The sequence below is a fragment of the Panthera onca genome, chromosome B3 (assembly GCF_046562875.1).
Source record: "Panthera onca isolate mPanOnc1 chromosome B3, mPanOnc1 haplotype 2, whole genome shotgun sequence".
NCBI classification, from domain to species: Eukaryota; Metazoa; Chordata; class Mammalia; order Carnivora; family Felidae; genus Panthera; species Panthera onca.
In genome coordinates, this window is record NC_138344.1 from 68,553,371 (window position 1) to 68,573,911 (window position 20,541).

General features: G+C 43.7%; 1 protein-coding gene across 1 annotated transcript in view; it reads left to right on the plus strand.

The window, feature by feature from the left end:
• The first annotated feature begins 337 nt into the window (after positions 1–337).
• Positions 338–20,541, plus strand: part of RYR3 (ryanodine receptor 3) — a 524,410-nt gene continuing 504,206 nt past the window's right edge. Inside the window, exon 1 of the mRNA XM_081795893.1 lies at positions 338–466. Within this exon, the coding sequence (XP_081652019.1) occupies positions 416–466 (51 nt within the window). The 5' untranslated portion in view covers positions 338–415. The remainder of the gene's footprint in view (positions 467–20,541) is intronic.

A 20,541-nucleotide genomic window follows, 5' to 3' on the forward strand; every position in this document is an offset into this window, starting at 1 on the left:
TGCGGAGCGCGCGCCTTGGCTGGGCGCGCGGCGCGGTGCGGCGGTGTGCGGGGGAGGCCCCACCGCACCCCACCCCCCGGGTCCCGGCGCCGCCCCCGCCCGCTCCGCGCGCTGGGCGCTGCGCTCTCCGCCCGGCCCGCGGCCGCCGCGCACTTGGCTGGGGCGAGAGGCGAAGAGGGGTAGGCGGGCTGCTTGGTTGGCGTTGGCGCTCTGCAGTGCAGTGGAGTGTTAGCCCAGCTCCCTATATGGTCGGGGATTAGCTCGGCGCTGCTGAGGCTGAGCCAGGAGCGGGAGGAGGAGGAGGAAGAGGAGGAGGAGGAGAAAGAGCGCAGCAGCAGCAGCCAGCGCACGCCGAGCGGCTGCTGGGGGAAGCAGAGGCGCCGGAGGCTGGGGCACCGCCGACGCCTCGGGAGCCATGGCCGAAGGGGGAGAAGGAGGCGAGGACGAGATCCAGTTCCTGAGGACTGTGAGTCTCCGCGGCGGGGGCGAGCTGGCGGGCAGGTGGGGAGGAGCGCGGAGCGGGGCGAGGAGGGGCTGCGCTGCGCCGGGTGCCCTATGTCGGGTGCAGGTGCCCGGCGCGTTCTCCGCACCCGCTGGCTGCAGAGGCGGACCAGCCACCCACCCGCGGGGCCGGCAGCGTTAGTGTGGGAAGGGGCACCTTCTCTTGCCTGCCCCTACTTCCCCTACCGCCACCCCCACCCCAGACCTCCACCTCCACCTCTACTGCTGTCCAGGCAACTTGCTACTTGATCCGAAACCTTTGATGCCCAAACTTCCAGCCAGGGTTTGCTCGTGGTTGCCCTAACCTGGAGAATCAGAAGTGGAAGATCTCGCCCCAGAGTCGGTCCGCTCTTCCCCCTCACCCCCGCAACACTCCGCCCCAGCCCCCTGCCTCCTCCGAGGTGCCCCCACGCGCCCGGGAACCGCCAGAAAGATTCAGCGGGGTAGGGGCGAGCGTGGGGAGCCGAGTGCGAGAAGCAGGCGCAGGCGCTCGGTCCCACTCCTGGTATCACTCGGAAGGGAATTCACCCAGCGCTACCCCTGGCACGTTAAGCCCCGAATCGGCAGCTGCTGCTGGAGCGTTACTTGACTGCCCAGAGTGTAGGAGCCGCGGCTTCTGCTGCCTGCTCTCCCGAGCCCCGCAGGACGGGGAAACCCCGGTCTGTGGCTCCGCGTCACTCAGGTCCCCTTCCTGGCACCGGAGGGCGCTGCTCCGCCCCAGATTTTAGGGGAAGTGGCTGGGGGGCGGGGATCTATTGTAGCCACATCAACCTTGCCCCTTAGGAGTTAACTGAAAGCCTTTCGAGGCCGACTACAGCTGGGAGGTGTGGGGGGCATTGAGGTGCGTCCCAGCTCCGATTTCAGCCAGGTGACCTTGAGCAAGTCGCATAATCCGCCCTTCCTTGCCTCAGTTTCCTCTTGTGTAAAATGGAGAAAATATAACCAGCGTTTCAGGGTGATAAGGATTAAATGAGATACTGAATGTCATAATGTTTTGCAAACTGTAAATTGCTCCATAAGTGTTAGATCATTTTAAATGCGCTGTCTAGCTCTCAGGAATTACAATGAAATTCTTTCTTTCCCTCTCCCTCTCTCCTTCTCTTTAAGTGCCCCCCTTCTGACCTGGTCTCTGAAGATCATAGCTTAGGTCTTGTCCCTCTTTTGGACCATTCCCTCCCCTTTTCCAAAGCCCTTGACTTTCTCTTCCAAACATGGTTCCTCTATCAGGGCTGGGAGTCTCATTTGGGAGACTTAAAGGGACCCACCACGCTACTAATGCTACCTTCTGATATTACAGAATTATCCGTTTCTTCATCCTGGATCCAGACCCCCTCCTCATCTCTCACACTGCATTCAAGAGCTCAAGACGGCTTCACATTTGGCCGCTTCTCACAGCCCTTTTGTTGTAAAGCTGCCCGTTCCTTCCAAAACCCTGTGGAATCCCCAAGCTTTCCTTCTAACAGGTGTCCTTGATGTTAGCTGGGTGATACCTCCTGTACTCCGTGTATTGTGTCCTCCTCAATCAGTTGTTTCTTCTGCTTGCTATTAATGATCTTGTAGACGTTGCTGACTGAAGAAATCCCCTTCTGACAGATTGGGTCAGTGTGGAATAGAGGGCTGAGAGGGTCGAGGTGAAATCCTGGTGGTTTTCTTGAGATCTCCACCCTCTATGTTTCTCGTGGCTTCTGTGGTCACCTTCCCTGACATTTCTTCTCCATCAGGCGGTGTAAGTGGGGTTTTTTTTTTGGTATGCCTATAACCAAGACTTACTGTAGAGCAATGGTTCTTAAATTGTGTATGTCTTGGGTGTCCTGCCCCAGAGATGAGAGCAGTTGGGCTCTTTTTAATGCCTATTCATGGCCTCCTGCAGGGTTCAAGGACCCAGGTTAAGAACCTCTATTGCAGATGTACTGCATGTCAGTTATGGCTTCCAGGGAGAGCTGGAAGTAACCATGGGAGTGAGTGACTTCACATGTGGCATTATTATTCCTCTTAGTAATCGCCTGGAGTGTTTTTTAGGCGTGTTCTTCAGTGACCCTGTGAACATCTTCATCTGTGGTTTATTGGGGGGGGGGGGGGAATAGGCAATGAAACTGAGATACAGGAAATCAGGTAACTTGGCCATGGTTGCCCAGAGAGTTACTAATGCTCGTCATTACATAACGTTCACTTAAATCCCCACCAGAGCCTGGTGTTGAGCACTACTCCAGAGGCTGTGGTCTTCAGAATGTACTGCCACTGGAACTCCTGCTTTCTGACCTGTGACACTCTTCTCTATATATCCATGAATTAGACACAGTTATTTTTGCAAAACTGACCACCATCAGTTTTGATTCGCACAGAATTTTGACTGCTTTTAGGGGAGTCAGGAATCCCAGGGCTGAGCTAGAAGTAGGATTTTCTCACCTTTGAACATGCCTGGGTTTGAACTCCCCCACCTACCTTTACCTTAGAGTTTGCTGCGTTTCCCCAAACAATATCTTTTAAAGCATTTTGGCCACTTGTCAGTCATGTCATACCTCCTAACCTTCATGTTGTCCTGGACCAGAAGGTGGTTGATACTTGATGATGGAGAAGAATCCTATGTTTGCAACCAAGAACTTGAGGATTGCCATTCCAGACAGCAGAGGCTTTTAAACCTACTTTTAAAAAATAGACCATGGGGCGCCTGGGTGGCTCAGTCAGTTAAGCGTCTTCAGCTCAGGTCATGATCTCACAGTTCATTAGTTTGAGCCCCACCTCGGGCTCTCTGCTGTCTGCAAAGATCCCACTTCGGATTCTCTGTACCCTTCTCTCTGCCTCTCCCCGACTGGTTCTCTCTCTCTCTCTCAAAATAAATAAACTTAAAAAAATAGACCGAAGAATAGCACTGTGTTGAGGGTCTGTCAAGTTGTCGGTGGTTATGGTATCTTGTTTATTATGATAGTGACAAAAATAAAAGCAGCTGGAGCTATCAGTAACATGAAATGGGCCAGGATTACTGCAGTGATCACAATAGGTGTGTGTACTGGGGCTTTGGACACTTGCTAGGAGGTGGTGTTCACGTTCGCTGCATCCTCTGGTACATCTGAAGCCCATTCTCTCCAAGGTAGGGACAGTCCCTACACAAGGGGTTTGGAAGTGCAAGCACATCACGTAAACTAAATGCTCTTGCACCCCAAACCTTAACCTGGCTGTGTAAAACTACATATCCTCTCTGGCCTTCTAAAATCATTGGCAGTCATTCAAGTCAATGAGAGAGAGAGAGTCAGCCAGACAGATAGCCGAAGAATTTTCTTTAAGGCTAAAAATTTCCCTGCCGCTGCTGCTGGCAGTGGCATCATCCTGCCTTCCGATTGTTCTTGCTGACGTCGCCGGTGTCACTGACGTGGCTCCGAAGCTGCTCAGAAGGAGATAAACCTGCCAGCCACTCATCTGAAAGCAAGAAGTTACAGTGAGAGAGGAGTGACAATTACCGTATCTCCAGACGGTTGGAGCGGCTGGCTCTATACCAGGCTCAGAGAGTGCCAGGGAGTAGCTGTTCTCTGCTCCCCCACCTCCCTTTGGCTACAGTTTCCATTGAAAAAGAAAGAAAGAAAGAAAGACCTCCGAACCTCAGCTTGTTGTTTTAAAAACCCCACAGCTTCTCCTTGCTGGCCCCCTCGCCACCACAGAGTTAACTGAAACAGAACTCAAAGTGAGGGAGACAAGTGTTTCCCTGAGTTTCAATTAAAGATTGGTCATAGATGCCTCATTTAGCCCTCCTTGTAGAAAGTTGTCCTCTGTCTAAATTTGCAGCTCTCGAGGGACAGGAGAAGGCATTTGTGCCGAAGATCAAGACAGCTCATGTGGTCTGGGCTCCTCCCTACGGGGTGACTAGGACAGATCCCTGAATTTGAGCTGTGGCACCAAGTGTGAGCCCAAGTCCCTCCACAGCACCTTGTCCCAGGTTGGGAGGACTGTGAACCTGCGCTTGGTGGTTTATAGCTTCTGGCTTGTTTCTCCCCTCGGTGGAGTCCATTCCCGGGGCCACTGCGTGATGCCACTGTCTTGCTTTCGGGAGCTTTCTCTCGAGGAGGGAGGTAGACATGCATGACTTCTTCCTTCCAGCACAGCGTCTCAGGGTGACAGTGAGTAGTAATGGAGGGAGCGTTAGAATGCAGACCCAGATACCCAGGCCTATGCTGTTGGTGAGCAGAGCTGGGCTCTCCTGCTGAGTTGGGTTTGATGTTTAAAATGACAGAATTCAGACTATCCTCACAGTCTGGGCCTTCTTGCGTCACTTCCCACATTCCCAGTCTCTTTCCCCTTGGCTCTGGAGAGCTGATCTTATTAAGGAGCTGTAGCGGAATGGCTGGACACCCAGTGTCACCTCCTTTCCAGGGAAATGCCCCAGGGCGGGGGGTGGTGTGTATGAAGAGGAAGCAAGGTCCTTCTCTCAAAGAAATGAACTTGCATCAGAAAGGCTGCATCCTCACCAAGGGGTGGCTCCCACCCACGAGGTACTGATTGCTCACAGCCAGGGGTTGTCCTGAGGGATCTGAAGCTGCCGAACTCCAGGGTCACGAGGTGATGGTGACCGTGAACTTGGAAATACTTGGAATGTGTTGCAGCCTGTGCAAGAGGAGTGAGACCAAGAACAGGTGTGCAGTTGAAGGTGTGACTGATGGAAGAAAGGTGTTTCTGACGTCTGTGCGTATTTTGTCTTATGCTGATATGATTGGTAACAGGATAAAGACACTTCAGTGCAATACGTTTTTCAAACAATTCATTCCTTTCCCATTATTAGTTTAGAGGAAAAACAAATATATTTCTCCCGTTCCTTAGGACTGATCTGAGGAAAAAAAAGTGTTGAAAAAAGGATGGGAGGAGTTTATCTGGAGAGTAAAATACTATGATAATTATTTTCGAAGGGTTTGTATCAAAGTAGATCTTATTATGTCTGTCTGTATTTATTTGTCTCTTTTGCTTGTTTTGTGATCATTTGTTTCCACTCCTTCCTGGGAAGGATTTTTTAATGTCCTAATTTGGTTTTTCCTTTACCTTACTACTTAAAGAGTTTTGAGTTCAGAAGCCACATTTTCTAATGACTTGGGATCCTTTTGAACGATTCTTACCAATATCATTGTGTAGGCAGAAGAGGTCCTGTGTCTTCAGAAACCAGTCCTTTAGCTCCTTTCCCACCCTTCCACAGCCTTGTAAACCCTTCTCGATTATAACTCGGTCTTTAAGCTACCCTTGATACAAGATTTATCCAGTAGGAGTGAAATGTAATAAAACATAAAAAAAAACTGAGCATAGAAGCAGGAATTCTTAATTCCAGACAAAGCTCACTGTGACCTTGAGAGAGTCATTTAAGAAAACAGGTTTCATTTCCACCACTGTATGGAGATAGAATCTGCTTTCATGGCTTCACAGAAGTGTAATGAAAGGCATTGGTAATTCTAGCGATACCCCAAATGAGAGACAAGGGTGTGTTTTGTAGGATATCTTCATCATGTGTCTCTTGCATAGGACATCAGCCCTACTTGTGACCGGATCTTGTTGTTGAAAAAGCAACTCATTTTCTCTTTCTCTATGATGCCCCTTGCCACAGGTCTCAACCTCTTCTCAGAGTTGTTACACTGTCTCCAGTGTTGGCTCAGCCCCGGTGTTGGGAAATTACCCCGCTAAAGCAAACACCAACTTACCTCAAGTTATTTGACTAAAAGGCTTGATTGAGAAGGCAAGTCATTTGGTGCAAGAGCCTTCAAAAGGCCAGGCAGGCCCCCAGGATTGCGGCCACCAGACAGAACACTCAGAGTTATTTTTTGCCCTCTCAGAAAATTACCAAAGCTACGACTTCCCACAGGACCACCTTTTATTATTGAATTCCATTTCTCTTCCTTTCAAAGCTACCTTCCTCCTTCTCCCCTCCCACTTCTTTTATGAGCCCCTTCTTCCTTTCCCCCAGAGCGTTGGGACCAGCTTTTCTATGAAGCCAGCCCTGCTTTTCCTCTGGATTTTGCTGCTTCAGTCACGTCTGTTTGGGGACTCAGGGCCGTTGGAAAGTTCCTTTTGGCCGCACCTGGATGAAGCAGATGCTTTTGTGGTGGGAGCCCAGCCAATGCTGAGGCTGCCGGGTACCACTTCTCCCCAGGGAGCCACGTCCAGTCTTCGGGGCTCTGGTGTCTTCTCAGCCATCTTCTTGTTCGGAAGCCGATGGGGTATTTTAGGGACAAAGACATTTCTAGCCACTGCAGTTTCCTTTGCTTCCGTGAGCTTTGCCATCCTAGCACCTCTTCAGTTCAGAGACAGGGAGGAAAAAGTGCTGGCACTTGGTCCTGACCCTGCTCCTGGGAGGAGCCCTGTGAGGTGCCAAGATGATTTTTCCCCCTCTTTATGTCATTTCTGATTCCCGATTGTTAGAAAACAAAGTTCAGATCGGCTCTGAGACTGATGATGCAGTATTCAAAAATAAAAGCTGTGCCTCCTCTCCTCACATGCACCTCTCCCCCTCTCTAGCCCGGAGCACATTGCTGATGCTACAGGAATACACCGGGCTGTTGTCCTCTTCGGCGGGTCGCAGCCCTGCAGGTAGGAGGCACTGAGACACAAGGCTTCCCCCTTTTTTCTTTCACCTTCTACCTCTTTAGGCAGTGGGCTCCTTCTTGATTTCCGGTCTCCCGGCCCCCACAGGGGCTTGTCTACTTGAGGAGGTCTTCTTTTTGTTGGATTCCATGCCCAAGAAGAAGGAAAGCAAGCATTGTATCTTCAAGTCAGATTACAGAGAGATTCAGAAATTTCGCTCAACATGAGCCATCCCCTCTGGGGTGACAGCTGCTTGCTGCTGCTTACTTGAGGAGTACAGAGGAGTCAGGAGAGAGCTCTGGAGACAGAGCGGCTGCTGCCTGTGCAGAATCTCGCAGGCCATCAACAGTTTTTCTACGGAGTTCCGTTTATGTGTGGTTTTATGCTGCAGGAACCAACCAGCGTGATGAGCAAGGCAGCACAGTTTTAGAGGAAGCGCGAGACTGAAAATCTGGGTTGGTGTCAGTGTGGACATGACCCACGTACAGAAGGCTTGCTTTCCTAGTCTGTCTTTGGAATGAGGCATTCACTCAAGAAATGCCCTCTATCAAAATACTGAAATGCAAAATTGTGAGCTCAGCGGGTGCCATTAATGATTAGCATCATTAACAGCCAAGCAGAGCCAGTTCCTGAAGGAATGGGAATTGGATCAGTGAAAGATGAGAGCGTCTGGGAACATTACTGAGAGGGACAAGCCTGAGTGAACATGCACTGGGTCTTGGGAAGCCCTGAGTAGGCAGAGGAAGCATTAGGGCACAGGAGTCTGGACTCTGGGGCTGCTGGCACAGAAACGCTCCTCTTTATCCACTTATGGCTTCTGATCAGAGGAGAGGAAGCTTTGAGTTACAGGAGACAAAGTGACCAACCTCAGGCTAGGCATTGGAGAGAGCACTACTTGCAATCAGGACTGGTGTACGAAATACTTTGTTTTTCACAGTTCAGAATCAGAGGCAATGGTTAGAATAAGAAAGTCTCAGATTTTTATGAGGTGACTCTCCATCATGGTGAGAGCTAAGGTGCTGCCCTCCTGAAGTAGAAAAGCATTCAAGGGACAAAAGTCCGTTATCCATGATCGTGTTTGTTGATAGGTTGCTCATCATTATCCCAAGGAAATGCCGCAGAGTTCCTGAAACCAACTTAGACCAGTTCCTACTGCAAAAAAGGGAGGATGCCAAGGAGAGCTGCCTGTCTCCCAGTAAGAGCAAATAGAAAAGGCTCTTCCTGGAAGGTCCATGCTTCTCAACAGACCAGTGGCAGGGCCTGGCATTTCGTCTCTGATCATTTCACAGTTGAGTTCTCTAATGGGCTTGAGCAGAGAGAGCTAGTCAATGGGACTACGGGAAGAAATGGAAAGTTCTCCATCCCTGGCACATAAATGTGCACGCTGTAAGAAGTATCGATTGGGACAGCTGTACTCTATGCTGTGGACCAGATCCAGACTTTAAATAATGCTAGAACAATGCAGGGGATCCAGTGGGCCACAACTGCACATTGAACCAAGAGCTGAATCCTGAAGGTCAAGTCAAAATAGAGCAGCTACTCCTGGAGGAGTGTAAGCCCCTTATGAGCCCTTGCATCTGTCTGTGATCATCATTGTCTGTCATTCAGGACACGTGGCTGTTGTTCTGAACTATAGCAGTGATCCACCCTCAAGTCGACCTCTCTTCTGTCTAGGCTGGCCAGAAAAGGGGAGTCCAAGAATAAACCATAGCAGTATCTTGAACGAATCTCATTTCTTTGCAAAAGGGATTTTAAGATGAAAAACATAACAGAGTACACCGCGGTCCAGTGGGTAAACTCAGAGCTAAAGCATTTGCTCTATTTGGTGGCATTTCTGTCACCAGATGCTGTAGGATTGTCTGCCCTTCCCTGGGTTTTAGTTCATCCATTTATCAAGGCATGGTGATAATGATTATATCTCAAGGATGCCTTGAAAATAGGATTGAAGGGACTCTGGGTCTCCTCTAGGAAAATGAGGTATGTATATATGGAGGGAGTGGCTTGGAATGAAAGTTGCCTTGTTGCCCAATTACCTTAAAAGGTTCCTATCAACCTAAAGTGGGAGCCATAGACTATACACTCCAGGAATACAAGGGCTTTAAATTCAGTCTGTTCTGAATCCCCAAGTATCTTAACATCACAAACTTAAACACTTTGGGGGCCAGGCAGGTAACTAAATATATGAATCAGGCTTTATTTGCAAAGAGAGGTGGGCCTGATGTACACATTCAGGTAAAAAATTCTTGAACACTTCCAGCCAAGCAAAATACCCCTGCAGCAGGATTGTGAGCTGCTCGCCAGCTTGCAGGTGTGGATGAACCCTCACATTTTAAGTGCATAAGCTGCCCAGGATGCATGAATATTTTTATGAGTAGGATGAGGCTCACAATACACATCAAGGTCCTTGGATGAGAATGTCAACATAAAAGACAGTGTATCATTTATCACAGTGCATAAAAGACAGATGGGCAGGAAGATAAATTAAGAGGCTTAATAAATGATAGACTTGATCATCAAAATGAATTCAGATTGTGCTAGCCTTTAAAAACCCTTTAAAATGATCACATGGATATAGATATCATGAAATTTGAAGTAAGCAGGGTATCCCCTCGACGTTTATTGACCAGCTACTCACTGGCCCTGACCACGTTGCTGGCCTTTACATAGATGAATAAGAAAGATATCTTAACGTTTATTGCCTCCATTGCTGGAGGTCACGAGGGGGCTCAGTCTTGTTTTGAGGTAGCAAGGGTATCAGTCATTTCAGATCAATGTATAACAATTAATTTAAGTTTTCTGTAACTCCATGGTCCTAAAATAACTCTTACTAAAATGTGTGACCTTGGGGAGTTTCGTAACTTCTGTGCCTGTTTCCTCATGTGTTAAATGTGAGTGATAATAGTGTCTGTCCCAGACGGTTGTTGTGGGGATTAAATGTGTTAATCTGTGTTAGGTGCCTGGAAGAGTGCCCAGCATCTAATAAGTCCTCAACAAATATTAGCTACTAATACTGTCCCAACAAACAGCATCAGCATTGACATTAGGCATACTAGCTATTCCAAATGTCATTGCATGTTCATTTTATTAAAAAAAAATTTTTTTTAGGGGCGCCTGGGTGGCTCAGCCGGTTAAGCGTCCGACTTCGGCTCGGGTCATGATCTCACGGTCTGTGAGTTCGAGCCCCGTGTCGGGCTCTGTGCTGACAGCTCAGAGCCTGGAGCCTGTTTCGGATTCTGTGTCTCCCTCTCTCTCTGCCCCTCCCCTGTTCATGCTCTATCTCTCTCTGTCTCAAAAATAAATAAACGTTAAAAAAAAATAAAAAAAATTTTTTTTTAACGTTTATTCATTTTTGAGAGACGGAGACAGAGCACAAGTGGGGGAGGGGCAGAGAGAGAGGGAGACACAGAATCCGAAGCAGGCTCCAGGCTCTGAGCTGTCAGCACAGAGCCCGATGTGGGGCTCAAACTCACGAACTGTGAGATCATGACCTGAGCTGAAGTCGGACGCTCAACCGACTGAGCCACTCAGGCTCCCATTGCACATTCATCTTAGAGTTGAAAAGTACAAAAGGACAATGCCCTGTGATTATTCTGTGGTCTTGATTCCTGGCATTCTGCTTACCTATAATATGATCAGGCCTTGTGACTAGCAGTGAACCTGGAATGAACATGACCTCAGGAGCACAGATGGATGGGTCATTTCTTAAGTGCCCACTTTGCAAAGCCTCTTGTTACAAGTGAATGGGCAACATGATTTTTGGAGACTCCTAAACACAGACAACTCATCCTTGGTTTGGGGAGATTTTTTTCTTCAACGTATGTTTTAAACGTGGAAATATGCCTTTCTGAGAATTCACTGTATTTTTAGCAATACAAGGTCATCCCACTATAAGGATCTGGCTATGCACCTTCTCGATCCCTTCTTGTGACTAAGGATGCAAAGCATGAACCTAAAGTAAAGCTTGATTCTTATTACATCCTTTGGTGTCCTCTTCTCTGGAGGGTCCTGTTATGGGGAGTGGTCCAATCATCTGCTTCTCACCTTTCCTATCAAACATTATTCCCATCTTTTCTTTCTCTGCTTTCCATGGAATTAAATTGGATAATGTTGGCTATGTAATCCCTATTAACAGTTTTCCTGTCCCTGGATGAGAGTATATGTTTACCTGGTTAAAATACTCTACTTCTTGTCAGTGACAGGTGTATAGGATGTCTACGCACATGGGCTGGCTAATGGCACCTTCGTTTTGACTAGATAATATCACCCTAGTTGGCTCTTTGTTTTCACTCAAAAAGAAGATCTGAAAACTTAACTGAAAACAACTGGGCGAAGTAGTTGGGAAATTTAATTAAAAGAATTAAAGCAACATTTCCCCAAATAATAGAGAATGGTTGGGCTTTTGATTTCCTTAAAGTAAGGAAGCGATTGTTCTTGGTGTTTAATCATGGTGTTTGAACAGCAATATATTTCACTTTTTTAGTTGTGAATAAAAACTAAATTGTATGGATGATCTATTTCATATACTCCAGCCTCAGTTTTTTAATATATAGAATGGTAGAAATCATAACTAATTCTCAGGGAGGGGTCAGGATGAAATGACCAGACTCCAAGATTCTCCAGAGCAAGGCCATATTTTATTACTATTCGCTGCCTCCTTCCCTGTAAAATCTGATAATGTCTGGCACTTGACGATGTCCTCAGAAATCATACTTTATAAAATATAAAACGCTGTAAAGATGTTGCACGTGCATATTAAAAACTGGGCAACGGTGAAGTCTGATTATGTATATATAGAGCTCACTATTATAATCAAATAAATTTAAGATCAAAGTTGTGAATTATTTAATTTTATACATAAATATTATTGTACTGGCTCATAATTAGGCATAATTGTACAATTCACATAAATGACTATAATTAGTATAAATTGTGCCTAGCCAGATCAATCTTTAAAAAAAAAAAAGATTAAAAAAGAACTGAGTATCATAGTTCTTTCTTTCTTCTTACTGACCCTAAACTTGATGGTTTCTGTGGTACCACATACCATTTTTAGATTGCCACCTGTAGTGCCTGTTAAGAGAGTGGTTAAGAGCTCAGAGTGAGATCATGATGTGAATTCTATATTTGTCATTTATAAGCTATTAAACTGTCAGGACAGTTTCTTCATCTCTAAAATGGGGATATTACTAGCTTCTCACAGAGCTGTTGAGATAGTTAAATATGGTGATGTTTGTGGAACTGTCATGAGCACAGAACCTACTCATACTGTGCGTATTTTGTTTTCCGTGCTATACTCTGCGATTTGACATAGTGTGTATTTTAATGGTAGGTCCTACTGCCCAGTGGCTGGGACTCCCTTTGCCATGGCCCCGGCACCCGTGCTCAGCCACTGCTTCAACCAGCCACCTGGGATCCCGTAGCAGCTGCTCTTTCATGATAGGGGAACTGTTTAGGGGGTAGAAGATGCGCTTAAAACTGTTTGTTTACTACAATTTCTAACTCAATTAATTGGAAAAAATAGAAATAGCTCTTCCACCTGCTCTTCGGAAGACTTAGCCAAATGAAAACCTGTGGGTGTGCACGTGTTTCTGCTTGATTTTCTGAACACGTGAATGAAAAGGTTGCAGTCCCAAGTCTCGCTTTTAACGAAAAACAGGAACCTGCGCCTGACCCCCAGCTGTTCGGTAGATGATGGCAAATATGTTGACTGATCCCCAGGTTTTGCTCTGGTCTCAGGTTGTGCTAAGTGCATGGTATTCATGGTCATGTCCTGATGAGGCCTTCAGAATACACATAGGAAGGCAAATAACTCACAAAGCCAGGGAGGCTCCTAGGTCTAGTCTAAACTGCTAAAATCAAATGAAAATTAAAAAGCAGGTTCACTAGGGGCACCTGGGTGGCTCAGTTGGTTAAGTGTCTGACTCTCGGTTTTAGCTCAGGTCATGATCTCACAGTTCGTGGGTTCGAGCCTTGCGAAGGGCTCTGTGCTGACAGCATGGAGCCTGCTTGGGATTCTCTCTCCCTCTATCTCTGCCCCTCCCCTGTTCTCTCTCTCTCTCTCTCTCTCTCTCTCTCAAAATAAATATATAAATAGACTTAAAATTTTTTTAAAAAGCAGGTTTACTGGGGTTGTAGAGTCAAAGAAATTTAGGGTTAACCTCTCTCTAGCCCATAAGTTCGGTATATAATATGTCATTGGGGAAAATATGGTCCTTTTGCTCCAGACATCCTTCTCAACATATGACAAGGTACATGGAATCCCTGACATTCAAAATACTCCTGGAGATTAAGGCATTATCTCCAAGGCAAACATATTGTCTGGGGGTGGGGGAGTGGATTTAGATGTTGCTGTACGTGCTCCTGGATTATCAAATTGTCCAGGAATAACACCTTGATCTGGTAATGTGGCATTCAGGGTTGAAAGATAAGCAATGGTCACTAGGGCACTGGCAGGTTCAGTACCCGGTAGGTAACTTTGGATTTCCTAGAGAAATAGAAAAAGGGAGGATACATTTAAAAAAAAAAAAAGGCACCTAAAGGATAAATATAAGGAGAAAGAGGCTAAGCATCACTAATTTCATAAGTTTCACCCCATTGTTATTTTGTAGATGCCAGTATCTTAGATGGAACTCAGTGTGTTTCATTAAAGAGGAGTGATTCTACACTGATGTAGGCAAAATGTGTGTCATCACGAAAATAAACCCAATGTTACCATGGAATCATCCAGGCTTGGGGATACGGGGACTAATGTCTCAGTTTCTGACCTCAGTGGCTCATATGAAGTCAGCTCATGAACACTGAGAAATAAGAATGGCCCTGCCATCACACACATGTGTGCCTGACTCTCAGGACCAAACATACACATGGGACATTTCTGGGTCCTTCTGGAAATAGAAAGTGGATATGGGACGACGCCATACATGTGAAACACATATGTGCTCTATATATCTTTGATGCCAGTTTGCTAATTATTGATATTTTTGTAGTTTTTGTGTTTCTAGATGTTTGCAAAATGATGCTTATTTGAGAAACAAGAGGTTATTTTGATGTTTTTCCACCTTAGGAAAGATTTGTTATGTTTTAAAATCTCTAATCTGTACCAGGTACAGACCAGTAACCACTCCATATGCCCCTTTATTTCTGTGAGATTCTTGAGTGCTATCAACAGCACATACCAGCTTCCTCTACTGGCATGTGAACCTGCAGATTTAAAGCAAAACTTAGCCAGTGTTAACATCTGCAGATGAAAGAAAGTCATTTTATTACTAGTTCAAATTACTGGATAACTCAAGATTGATTTTTGTTTGGCTTTGTACTTTATGACTTTCATGTCGCTCATCTTGTTTTTACTTTTTATTATCCCTGTTTCTTCTTAGTGCTTGTCCTCCTTTAAAACCTCCTTCTGGACCTTCTTTGGAAATTTCCTTCTGTAGGTCCTGAATAGGACTGTGATGAGGTTCCTCTTTCTTTCTTTATATGAGTGTATTGAGGACTATTTGTTTTGTTTTGTTTTGTTTTGTTTTGTTTTTCAGTGTCTGAAATCTGAGCTAAATCAGAGCTAATCCCTTTCTAACAGAATCATGAGACATTTATAGCTAGGTAGGGACCCGTGACAATCATCTATGAATTTTTGTTTTAGGAAACTGAGATCCTATGTGTTATCCATTCATTCCTTTACCCAACAGGCATTTGTTGAGTGCTTACTATGTGAAAGACACATGCTAGGGGCTGGAGAAGATTTAAGGTGAATTAAAGACACAGTCCTCTTCTCAAGGATCTTCAAGTGTAATAGGGCAGTTTGGACATCTAAAGAATTAACAGTAAAATAGGACAAAGGATGTGTTAAATAAAGGTAAAAGTTACAAACCCTGGAAGGGATAGTTAATTTTGACTAGGAGTCAAGGAAAATTTGAAAATAGGGAGCACTTGAACTGGGTGGGTTCTATAAGGTGTTGGTAGATGGGAAATGTAGTTAAAGGGGCATTTCAGATACAAGGATCATCATAAAGTAAAACCCAGTGTGTGAGAGTCTGTGACATGTTCAGGGAACTATAAAGGCTGGAACATAGGGGTTACATGGAAGGCTTTTGGGAGATGAGACTGGAAAACTTTCTTGGGAGCAAGTCAAGATGATCTGGCCTTTTTTCTTTAGGTAATGGAGAGCTAGCTAACGTACATATAATTTATCCTAAAGATTTCCAAAGATATGCTTATGTTAATTTAGTGCAGCAAGGTTTTGGTAAAGTAGGATATATAGGTTCTGTAAGGATGCTTTTGCATTGTTTTTTTCAGTTCACAGTTGCATGTCTGATGATTTGAGAATCTAGGTGGCCCTTTAAGGACAAACACAGACCACTTAAGCAACTGCATGTTTGCAGACTAGACCCCAGATGCGTGAGACCATTGGTGAGGCAGAACATCCACTGATGGGGAACGGGCCTGGCCCCAGAATGGAAATAAAGAAGGGTCTCATGTTGCACCTAAACCTGTCTTCATGGGATGAGGACTATTCCGCAGCTACAAAAGGTGATTTACTTTGGCTCAGGCCAGGTGGTTTGTGGTGACATTAAAAGAAATAGGTACTTCAGGAACATCTAGAAAATAGAAACTGATTAGCCCTGAAGGGCACTTAAAGGCTTTATGGAGGACCGTGGTTGTTAAGTATCAGCGGTGTCCCTTATACCTCAGACTGTTAAACTTTGGCCCCTGCATTCCTGCCAAAGGCCATGGCTTGTCCGTGGAGCACATAAGCCCCGTAAAGGCACAGTGGTAATATGGTGCAACGCTTTCTTGAATAGACATTACAGACCTTACTACCCTGGTTCTTGCCCTTTTGTGACTTACCATTTGGTCACATCCAATACTGAGGAGAAACAGAAGATAGAATTCAAATCAGCACATTTAGATTATTTGTTTAAAATTTTGCTAGAAGTTTAGTGAGGAGCATGACTGCAAAATAATTGATAATTATTGTGGTCTGAACTAAATAATCTGGTACTTGATCATATTGTGCAAATTTTGTTTTGTGGTACATAAATCTCCCTTTCTCCACAAGACTGAATAGCTCTCAGGGTGCAAGGTCTTCTTTATTTAGTTAGTTTGATTTCTCAGGATTCCAATCAGTGCTGCTTCACATACACAGTGGCACAGTGATTTCTTGAGTGATTGTATATACACACACACACACATAACACACACCACATCTTCTTTATCCATTCATCTAGACAGTGTGAACTTCTGATGGAACTGAGTCTTTTTCCATAAACTCAGGGATTTGGGGTTTTTATTGTTATTTCTGGTGTATCTCTAATGGCCAACATAGCACAGCCTATGGCATGTTCTGAATAAACCTTTATAGAACAACCTAATAAAGCAGAATGGAGAAAACAGGAGGAAACCTAAGTTTATGTGAAATCTGATACCTTGTGTTTTAACTAAACTCCACCTCTGGTGTCCACCTGTGTGGTATCATCAATTTCCCTGTGTGGGGTGTGATCACAGCTCTGTCCACAACTGCACTTACCTTTCTAGGATGTTTCTTCTATCTCTTTTCAGACTTACCATTGTTCCCTTGTAGATCTGCTTAATGAAGAGGGTCATCCCCCATAGCATCTTTTTTGTTCCCAGTCCTCAGTTATCCCTTCTTACATTCCTTTCTTCAGATCTCAGGTCCTATACTTCACCTTCAGGTGAGCCCTCTCTCTCACTACTCTACATGGGGTCCTTGAAGTGAATGCCCCAGATAATATTCTCTTTGCTTTCATCAAGAGCTTCATTGTAGTTTTGGGGACATTGCATATATGTGGTTATGAGTAAACCTATTTCCCATGTTTCAGTTGAGATTAATCTGTAGCCTTCTTTTCCAGATGTTACAGAGGTGTAATTGTCATCTTGGACTTTGGTTTGTGGATCTAATGTTGCCATTCCAATGCCTGAATCGCTTTACAGCTTTTTATAAACTAAGATATGGCATCCATTCAAATACATCTAACCCCATAAGACTGCTTTTTTTCCCTCCTCCTTCTCATGCTTACATATTCTCTCTCCCTTCATCCCTTGGTCGCTTATTTTACATTTTTTTCTCTCTCTCTCTCTCCCTTGTTTTCAGATGCTTCTCCCTCATTTCTAGCTTTCTTTTTCCAATCTTTCTCTGGAAATATCTGTAAGTACAGGTAGAGTTTAGCCCTGGAATAACCATGTAGGCCAGCAGGGCTCCATGAAAGGACACACAAGGTCAGAGCAGTCCCAGTTGTTCCCTGAATTGGCTTTGTGTAGCTGCCTACCAGATCTGCTCTACAAGCTCAGAGGTGGTCTCCTGCCTCCTCCTCTTTCCCATGCCCACTCCCTCCCCTTGACTTAGAGATTTCTGGAAGATGTGTCAAGCTCATGGGATGGTAAATTTTTTTTCTCTAGCGGTAAGAGCTGTTATGTAATTCTAGACTTGATTTCCATGAATGGGTCAGCATCAAATATTGAACTTCACCCCCTAAGAAACTAACATTTTTATGTCCCCAGGGAAGTCACTCACTGAGGGACATGAGTGATGCTAATAAAAGTTCCAAAAGATTTATATAAAAACTACAAAGTCAGGCTTCAAATTTACCGGGAGAATGTACTTGGCTCAAACTATTATATATGCAGGGTTTTAAAATTCATTAAGCTGTTTGATGAGTGAAGAATTGATGATGACAAAAGGAAATTGATGTTTCTGAGAGGACATTTGCATCAGGCTCTTTCATTTTAGTGTAGAAGTATTCCACTTTGGTGCATTTTGATCGGAAGCAGAGCATGCATTGTATATTAGAAGCTGGAGCCACACTCATAAATGCTTGCTCTCCAGCTCTGAATATTCTCAATATTCCTTAACATCAAAATATTTTGCCATCACAACAGTATCTGTTTCTTACAGTTTGACAAATGGTAGTCTTTTTTTTATTCTGATCTTCTGCCCTTCTTTAATCAGATTTTTTTTCTGTCGAGTTCTGTGGGTTCTGTATATATTTTAGATATTAGCCCCTTATCAGATATGTGATTTATAAATATTTTCTGTCATTCTGCACGGTGCCTTTTCTTTTTGTTGATGATTTCCTTTGCTGTGTGGGAGCTTTTTAGTTTGATGTAGTCCCACTTGTTTATTTTTGCTTTTACTGCTTTTACTTTGTGTCAGATTCAGAAAATCATTGCCAAGACCTATGTCAAATAACTTACTGCCTGTGTTTTCTTCTAGGAGTTTTATGGCTTTAGGTATTAAGTTCAAGTCTTTAATCCATTTTGAGTTAATTTTTTTGTGTATGGTGTGAGACTGTGGTCCAGTTTCCTTCTTTTGCATGTGGTTGTCCAGTTTTCCAACACCATTTATCGAAGAGACTGTCCTTTCCCCATTATATAGTCTTGGCTCCTTTGTCATAAATTAATTGACTGTATATGTATGGGTTTTCTTCTGGGCCCTCCATTCTGTTCCATTGATCTGTGTGTCTGTTTTTTATGTTTTAATTACTGTAGCTTTGTAATGTAGGTTGAAAACAGAAAGCATGTTGCCTCCAGTTTTGTTCTTCTTTCTCAACATTGCTTTGGCTATTCAGGGTCTTTTATGGCATCTTTGTGCTTTAATATGCCTGTTTGGGTTTTGGCTTTATTTTGGGTAGAGGAGGGTACATTTGATTTAGTGCATTCAGATTCACCAGTCTTCTATAATGGCAGAGACCTCACCTCCGTTCCGGGCACCTGCCCTCCCAGGAGCAGAGCACTTAAGTGACAGAGACTTTTGAAGTTTTATGAGAAGAGTTGAGAGAACCTATTTTAAAGGTTGGTGTTCAAGGTTTTCAGCCTCTTTATTCTACTGCATTTTTTTTTTAATACATTAGAGTTAATTTTTTTTTTCTAGACATACACACTTTGGAACCTTTGGAAGAATAATCTTTTAAAATTGATTCACTCTCCTTCAAATATGTTTTATAATGTTCTTGAGACTGGTGTCACATTGGGTTGTCCCCTAACTCAAATAAATAAAATGCAATAAAATGTTTACTGAAAATGCACATACACACAGATATTCTTGATGCTTAGGACCTTATGTACCTTCACACAGTTAAGGCAAAGTAACCTGTCCTGAAATTCATCTCACCTCTTATCTTATAGCTGTTTTAATTTGCTGATGTTCTTATAAAGTAGATCATTAGCTAATTCCACATTTAGGAAGATGTACTGAAGCATAGTCTGGTTTAATTAAGTAACTTTTGGTAGCAAATTAGAAATAGACTCTTAACTAGAAAATAAAATAGACTCTTAATAGTTTAACTAGTTGGTAGCAAATTAGAAACAGACTCGTAGTTTCCTTGATTCACCTAGTGATGACAATGCTTCTAGCTATTTTTCTGTTACAAAAAATACACACAGACAATATATATTTATACGTTAAATATAGTAATTATGTAATTTTGAATACCTATATACCTAAATAATTCTGCTATGAAAAAACACGTATACAACATACATTTATATTTACATATTGAGTGCCAAAAATAAGATGTCCGGTGAAGTGATCTTTCAAGAACAAAGACTAAATAAAAACCTTTATAGACAAAACAACTCTAAGAAAGTTTGTCACCAACAGGACTTAACTAAAGGATGTGTGGTATGAGAAATAAAAATGATTCCAGAAGGAGGGTCTGAGAAGAAAGAAGAAATGGTGAGAAAAACAAAATGAAACTAAAACAAAGAAAAATGGTGAGCAAGTCTGTGTGAAACAATAACATTAAGTTTTCTGATTCCAACTTGATATGTATCCAAAATTTTGAACAATAATAGCATATAAATCAGGAAGGAGGTGATTGATGATAAAGAATTCACCCTTTTATTCTTGTAGGAGGGTAAAGTTATTAATTTTACATTTTCAGTTAAATATGCAAGTTAAAATTCCTAAATTTGCCTCCAAATAAAGGAAAGAAAACCTCTGTGAAAGAAGAAAAAAAATATAGTGGGGAAAATGTCAGTCAATCTAAAAGAAGACAAATTAGAAATACAAAATCAGATGCTCAAAATAATCCAGATCTAGCAATAGTTACAATCAATCAAATGGCCTTACCATCCAGTTAAAGTCAGAGATTCTCAGAGAGATACATAATCAAAAACAAAAACTCAATTATATACAATTTATGAGAGACATACTTAAGACACAGAAACAGTTTAAACAAAAATATTATCAGAAATGAGAGGCACCTGAGTAGCTCCTTGAGTAAGTGTCCACCTCTTGATCTCTACTTAGATCATGATCTCAAGGTTTGTGATTTCGAGCCATGTGTCAGGCTCTGCACTGACAGTGGGGGGTCTACTTCAGATTCTGTCTCTCCTTTTCTCTACCCCTTCTTCCTCCCTCTCTCTCTCTCTCAAAATAAACTTTAAAAAATATTATACAAAATGAATAGTGACACTGCTTATCTTCATATGAAATCAGTTCACCTGGAAGTTGTAAAAGATTTAATTGGTGTATTA